Here is a 7557-nt window from a genome sequence, read left to right as displayed (position 1 = left end):
TCCATCTTACTAATTGAGCAACATACTAGATTTGTTTTTAAAAGGAAATGCGCGTCAAGGTTTGGGCTCTGTGTGAACGCCGGACACCTAACACCGGTCTTCCTATTTCACACCTGAAGAAAGCTATTAAAAGTTTGGGGAATTTTTCACAATATCCTGTGACCTTTAAATAGAAATCACAAAGGCCTCTGTGAACTGAAAGTCAGATTCCCAAATCCCAAACAGGAACTCGTGCCAACAGCAGAGTGGAAATCCTCCTCCTTTTGTAATGGGATGGGGAAGGGGGGGCTCTTCGTGCATGCCTGAGCATTGCCACTCCTGTGCAGACGTCAAATATCCACCAATTATTGCATCCTATTTGGCTTGTTGTATCTTGCTGCCTGTAAGTCCAAGCTTAAAGGGATAGTTCACCCAAAAATGGATATTGTGTCATCATTTACTCACCCTTATGTTTTTGTAACAAATCACAAAAGGAGGCAAAAGAAGGCAAAAAATAAATAAATAAATTATATATATATACATGAGGGTGAGTAAATAATGAACTAATTTTTATTCTGTAAAAATTAACCCTTCAAAAACACTAAAAAGGTGAATTGCATTTATTTTTTATGTAATTTGTATGCATTTTTAGCAGCAAAAATGCTTTTATATAATCATGAAGTTACACATAGTCTGAAAATTTTATCATTTGCTGATAACCATTTATAGCACACATAAAAATGACATAACATTTACTCAACACACAAAAATATGTGATACATGTAATAAATAATTATAGTTCACTTAACTGTTAAACAAGTTTAAACACATTTAATTAATTCTTTACTAAACATTTCATATTTTTTAAATGACAGTTATAAATTCATAAACATACTTTGGCTAGAAAATAATATGACTTGTGGTATTAAACAATACTGATTTGGTTTATCATTTTCAGATCATTCCAACTGGTGCTTTCAACTGATTACAAATCATTAACTTTAAAGCCAGCTAGATAACATTACCTTGGTAAATTATTTGACTAATTACAATTCACAATAATGTTCAATGTGTTCAACATCAGGCTATTCTTTTCTTATTTTTGAGCCCTTCTTATGTATTTGTTAAACATGTCAGTGCATTTAGAGTTACAATGTAAATACCAGTCATTTACAATCATTGGTAAAAATATCATTGCTATTTCAAAGACAACTAGATTAAAAAGTTTGTCAAGACATACTTTAAGTTGGCTTGAGAAAGCCGGACCAGAATGTTTGAAAAGTTTAAAAAGTTTAAGACGTTTTAAGTTTGGATGGTTTTCAGTCTGAAATAGTTTGAAGTTCAAAGTAGTTTTAAAAGGTTAAAGTCTGAATGCAGTCTGTCAGATAGATGCATGATTAGCAAGTTGCTAGCATGTTTCTAGCATGATTAGCAAAGTTGCTAGCATGTTTCTAGCATGATTAGCCAGTTACTGGCATGTTTCTAGCATGATTATCAAGTTGTTAGCATGCTGATAGCATGTTTCTACCATGATTAACAAAGTTGGTACCATGTTTCTAACATGATTAACAAGTTGCTAACATGTTTCTTGCATGATTAGCAAGTTGTTAACATGTTGCTAACATGTTTCTAGCATGATTAGCAAGTTGCTAGCATGTTTCTAGCATGATAAGCCAGTTACTGGCATGTTTCTAGCATGATTAACAAAGTTGGTACCATGTTTCTAACATGATTAACAAGTTGCTAACATGTTTCTTGCATGATTAGCAAGTTGTTAACATGTTGCTAACATGTTTCTTGCATGATTAACAAGTTGTTAACATGTTGCTAGCATGTTTCTAGCATGATTAGTAAGCTGCTAGCATGTTTCTAACATGATTAGCAAGTTGCTAGCATGTTTCTAACATGATTAACAGGTTGCTAGTATGTTTCTAGCATGATTCTAGTATGATTAGCAAGTTGTTAGCATGTTTCTAGCATGATTAACAGGTTGCTAGTATGTTTCTAGCATGATTCTAGTATGATTAATGTGTTTCTAGCATGATTCTAGTATGATTAACAAGTTGTTAGCATGTTTCTAGCATGATTAGCAAGTTGCTCGCATGTTTCTAGCATGATTAGCAGGTTGCTAGTATGTTTCTAGCATGATTCTAGTATGATTAACAAGTTGTTAGCATGTTTCTAGCATGATTAGCAAGTTGCTCGCATGTTTCTAGCATGATTAGCAAGTTGTTAGCATGTTTCTAGCATGATTTGGAAAGTTGCTAGCATGATTAGCAAGTTGGTAATATGTTTCTAACACAATTAGCATGTTGCTAGTATGTTTCTAGCATTATTAGCAAGTTGCTTGCATGTTTTTAACATAATTAGCATGTTGTTAGCATGATATTAGCATGATTAGCCAGTTACTAGCATGTTTCTAACATGATTATCAAGTTGTTAACATATTGCTAGCATGATTAGCAAAGTTGGTAGCATGTTTCTAACATGTTTAGCAAGTTGCTAGCATGTTTCTATCATGATTAGCAAGTTGCTAGCATGTTTCTAGCATGATTAGCAGGTTGCTAGTATGTTTCTAGCATGATTCTAGTATGATTAATGTGTTTCTAGCATGATTCTAGTATGATTAACAAGTTGTTAGCATGTTTCTAGCATGATTAGCAAGTTGCTCGCATGTTTCTAGCATGATTAGCAGGTTGCTAGTATGTTTCTAGCATGATTCTAGTATGATTAACAAGTTGTTAGCATTTTTCTAGCATGATTAGCAAATTGCTCGCATGTTTCTAGCATGATTAGCAAGTTGTTAGCATGTTTCTAGCATGTTTCTAACATGATTTGCAAAGTTGCTAGCATGATTAGCAAGTTGCTAATATGTTTCTAACACAATTAGCATGTTGCTAGTATGTTTCTAGCATTATTAGCAAGTTGCTTGCGGGTTTTTAACATAATTAACATGTTGTTAGCATGATGTTAGCATGATATTAGCCAGTTACTAGCATGTTTCTAACATGATTATCAAGTTGTTAACATATTGGTAGCATGATTAACAAAGTTGGTAGCATGTTTCTAACATGATTAGCATGTTGTTAGCATGTTATTAGCATGATTAGCCAGTTACTAGCATGTTACTAGCATGATTATCAAGTTACTAGCATGTTACTAGTATGTTTCTAACATGATTAGCATGTTGTTAGCATGTTATTAGCATGATTAGCCAGTTACTAGCATGTTACTAGCATGATTAACCAGTTACTAGCATGTTACTAGCATGACTCTAGTTGCTAGGTTTTGCTAGTGATAGATAGACAGATAGACAGACAGACAGACAGATAGAATAGTTTTGGCTCATTTGAACATTCCATCAGTGTAAGTCTTCTGGATTTTTCCCAGTTTTAATAGTCAGTTTTAGGAAAATCGTAAGTCCAATCAGTTAGAAAAGATATAGCATCTCGAGTCAGACCGGTCTGAAAAGTTAAAGCTCTAGGAGGAGATACAGTCAGAAATGTTAGTCTCAGAAGAATAATAATAACTGTAAGTTATTATATAGCATTTCAGTAAGTTGGCTTTCTTAAGCCAACTTAATTATAATAGACATGGTCACTACATGTAAACAAGGAAAAACTAAAAGAGCACCAGAAACAATTTCACTTTCATCTGCAATGGGTTTCTTACCACAGGCAAAGTTGTATGCTGAACACAGAATTTCTCTGTCATAGTGGTAATGAGGTATTTACAAAAATATTAAATAAAAAATCGCTGGTGCGTCATCATCTTCATTGAATTTATTGCAAGTCAGGGCCTTTCTCTGTCAGTTGGAGCGCCAAATGTCCCGACCCACTTACGTCATCCAGAGGTTCCTGTTTTATTGTGATGGAAATTTTGGATGGTAGAGGCTCTCCTGACATAAAAGTGTCCGAGGAATGAGGTTTGTCCAGTCTGCAGATGGATGCATGAGATGCCAGTAGCATTTTCAGCTGCTCTTTCTCCTGTTGCAAGCAGCTCACCTGCCTCTGCAGCACGACCTGCTCCATGTGCAGGCGCTCAGTCTCCTGAAAACAAATGCACAGCTGGATCCCATTAGCATGTGCTGCTGGATATTACGTAACAGTACCAGATTCCCCGAAGCAGAGTGTGATGCATTCTTAAAAACAAAGGGTCCAAATGGAGGTTTTCATAGCAATAACAAAAAAGATCCATTTTAGGTATGCTAAAGAACCTTTCAGCGAACAGTTCTGTTTGTATAAAGAACATTTTAATATTCTCAAGAATCTTTTTCCACTATAAAGAACCTTTGTGCATTGGAAAGTTTCAATGGAACAGTTCATTCAAAAACTGAAAGCACTTGGATGGCTCACTCTCAGGTCATCCAAGATGTAGATGAGTTTATTTCTTCATCTAAACAGATTTGGAGAAACCTAGCATTACATCACTTATGGATCCTCTGCAGTGAATGGGTGCCGTCAGAATGAGAGTATAAACCGCTGATAAAATCATCACAATAATCCGCAAGTAAAATCCACATGACTCCAGTCCATCAGTTAATGCCTGAAGTAAAAAATGGAGTGTTTTTAAGTAACAAATCCATCACTGAGGTGTTTTAATTGTAAACCATTGCTTCTGGCCAAAATACCAGCCTATATCCATAACGCTTCCTCCAGTTAAGAAGTTTATCTTTTGTTGTCCTCACACATCAAAATGTACTGATTTGTTTAATCCTGTTTTGAAATGTTTTCACTTTATCTGTGCATATTTCTCTCCTGATTCAGACTTTTTCAATGAAGAAGGCAATATTATGGACTGAGGGATTTTACTCGCAACAGCTTGAAGTTCAATAAATGTCTTAATGGTGGATTTGTTTCTTGCAAACATGCAACTTTTCACAAGACATTAATTGATGTGGAGTGGTGTGGATTACTTGTGGATTTACTTTTTATCAGCTGTTTGGACTCTCATTCTGACGGCACCCATTCGCTGCAGAGGATCCATTGGTGAGCAAGTGATGTAATGCAACATTTCTCCAAATGTGTTCCCATGAAGAACTCATCTACATCTTGGATGACCTGAAAGTGAGTACATTTTCAACTAATTTTCCTTTAAAGCTTCTTCTTGGAACCACTGATGCCAATAAACAAACTTTGTTTTTGAAAGTGTGACTGTCCAATGGAGTTCTGTTTTGATTTCCCAACTGAAACTATGAAAGCATTCATTTATGGTAATCCTTGAATGATTCATTCATCATATGTCATTCTTAATAGATTCTTTGTACAATTACAAATGTTCTCAAATTTAAACTAGACAAACAAGATGTATCAGAAAGGTGCACCACCCTGAACATAGTATAAAAAAAATAAAAATGGCAGTTCAGCCCTATTACTCACCTCCTGAAGAAGGTCAATAAGTTCTCGTCTGCGGTTGCGGCATTTGGCAGCAGCCATTTTGTTACGCTCCCTTCTCCGTCTTATCTTTTCCTCTTCATCTGGAGCGAGCTGATAATGAAGCAATAACAGTATTGTTTTAAAAACTGGAATAATACCTTTCTGTCCTTCTTTACTTTATTGATTTGCTGTTATCTTTTAAAGATTAACCCATTAGCGTTCCTGTCAAAACATCCTGCCGGTGGAACGTTGGAACACTAAGGGGTTAATGCAATTGTATAGAGAAAGGGAAGACTGGGGCTAGTTGTCACACTGGAAAGTTGTCACAAGTACTGTAGCTCATTACAAATGAGTGTTTTGCATTCTGGTTTAAACATCTTAAATTAGGATTTTTTTGTGTGTGTGAATTCAATATATCAATATCATCATATTTTTGCTATAGCTGTTTAACACTCATTCAGGCAGAAGCCATCTATAGTTTATCATCTAAAAGGATGAACTGTTTTCAGAACAAGCATGTTTTGTATACTCCAATCATTTATTATTTGTGACCCTGGACCACAAACCCAGTCATAAGCAGCATGAATATATTTGTGGCAATAGCCAACAATACATTGTATGGGTTAAAATGATTGATTTTTCTTTTATGCCAAAAATCATTATTGAGTAAAGATCATGTCCCATGAAGATATTACCGGAAATATATCAAAACTTAATTTATGATTGGTAAAATGCATTGCTAAGAACTCAATTTGGACAACTTTAAAGGCGATTTTCTCAGTATTTAGATTTTTTTTGACCCTCAGAATCAGATTTTCAAATTGTTGCAAACTGTTGTATTTCAATTTAAAAAAAAAAAACTGATCTTTACGACTGGTTTTGTGGTCCAGTTAACATTTGTTGACCAAACATTTACATTTTACATATTTGCTATTCTTATAAGTTTACATAAGTGTTATAATATGTTGCATTTTAAGCATTTGTACCTGTATGTTTCTTTTGAAGCTTGGTTCACTGGTCTGGTGGAGACTCTCACTGGGCATCACTGGTTCGATTATCCAGCGCAGCTCTTGTCTCGATGTGACTGCATTGACAGTGGCGATAAAAGGGCTTTTGGATATCTGCATTTCGCCCTGCCTGAAAAGTGGAGAGGAAACACACAGATGCGGTAACTTAAATAGGATCATATGGAAAATATAGCGTTTGTACGTATATGTTGTTATATATATGGGTAAACATGCGAATTAATTGACCTTAAACATACTCACCTGATTGAATGATCGCCCCCAGAGATGTAGTTTCGTTCATTCGCGTTCATTCCAAACATCTCCAAATGAAATTGTATTTTGCCATGGATTTATTCAGGTTGAGGTGTATTAGTCCCGATGTTGAAATTCCAGTTCCACCCATGCACTTTTCAATCAGTGCAGCAACAGGCATTTACTGGCCTAGTATTATAATCATTTGAATGACGAATGTCTCCTAAAAAGGGCAATTGCGTCAGAGCGTAAGCGTTTCATGGATGTGGAATTACCTTACTGTGAGTTACGTCACGTGTTTCCACGCACTAGCAGGCACCCATGCTCCATCAAGGGGAGAAAAATAAATAAATAAATCAACATGCTCTATCAGTGTCTTATATACTGTTATTAAACTTCGTCAACATTATGTCAGAATTAAAAAAGAAAATTATAAATAAAATCAGAAAATAAACCAGCATTATTTTCACCCAGCAGGGTTAAAAATGTTAATTGTAGTGGAAAAGAAAGAAAGAAAGAAAGAAAACATTCTGTTGATTTTGTTTGAGTCAACAACCGGATCCTGTGCCATTAATTTTCTGACGTTTTTTTCTAGGTAGAGCCTATAATACTGCCATTATGAGTTATGACTCATATCCATCTATGTGAAGTGCATTGTTATGACTAACTGAATTTGACAAATATGTTTCTTAAAACCATAATTAGCATGCAGCTCGGGTTTATCCATATAATAGCCATGCTGGAGTTAATGAGCAAAGGCACAGAGCGTTCTTAGACTAAACACAGAGACCTGCATCTGTGAGTGTGTTTATGTATGCGTGTGTATGTTTATGTGTGTGTTTAGCAGGAACAGCATGTGCTCGGCCACACTACCGCAGTTGTGTAGGAGTGAATGTCACACAAGGATATGCTCCAAGGCTCAGTATTATCACAGCTCAGATGAC

The 7557-nt window shown here is 35.4% G+C and overlaps 1 protein-coding gene across 1 annotated transcript; it reads right to left on the bottom strand.

The window, feature by feature from the left end:
- Window positions 1-353: 353 nt before the first annotated feature.
- Window positions 354-6797, bottom strand: fosl2l (fos-like antigen 2 like). Its single transcript, XM_051138876.1, has 4 exons — window positions 6623-6797; window positions 6341-6491; window positions 5358-5465; window positions 354-4028 (listed from the first exon to the last, which is right to left on the bottom strand). The coding sequence occupies exons 1-4, from the start codon at window positions 6679-6681 to the stop codon at window positions 3762-3764; spliced, it is 585 nt and encodes a 194-aa protein (XP_050994833.1). The 5' UTR covers window positions 6682-6797; the 3' UTR covers window positions 354-3761.
- Between the last annotated feature and the right edge of the window lie 760 nt (window positions 6798-7557).

Source organism: Labeo rohita, chromosome 20, assembly GCF_022985175.1.
Source record: "Labeo rohita strain BAU-BD-2019 chromosome 20, IGBB_LRoh.1.0, whole genome shotgun sequence".
Taxonomy (NCBI): Eukaryota; Metazoa; Chordata; class Actinopteri; order Cypriniformes; family Cyprinidae; genus Labeo; species Labeo rohita.
The sequence above is the reverse complement of the archived record's forward strand: the minus strand, read 5'-3'. Positions and strand labels throughout refer to the sequence as shown.

Excerpts from the sequence above, each read along its gene's own strand:
- fosl2l (XM_051138876.1), bottom strand. The coding sequence starts at position 6,681 with ATGTTTGGAATGAACGCGAATGAACGAAACTACATCTCTGGGGGCGAT. Across the intron at positions 5,466-6,340 it reads GCTTCAAAAGAAACATACAG|CTCGCTCCAGATGAAGAGGA; the intron begins GTACAAATGCTT and ends CTTCATTATCAG. Across the intron at positions 4,029-5,357 it reads TTATTGACCTTCTTCAGGAG|GAGACTGAGCGCCTGCACAT; the intron begins GTGAGTAATAGG and ends ATTTGTTTTCAG.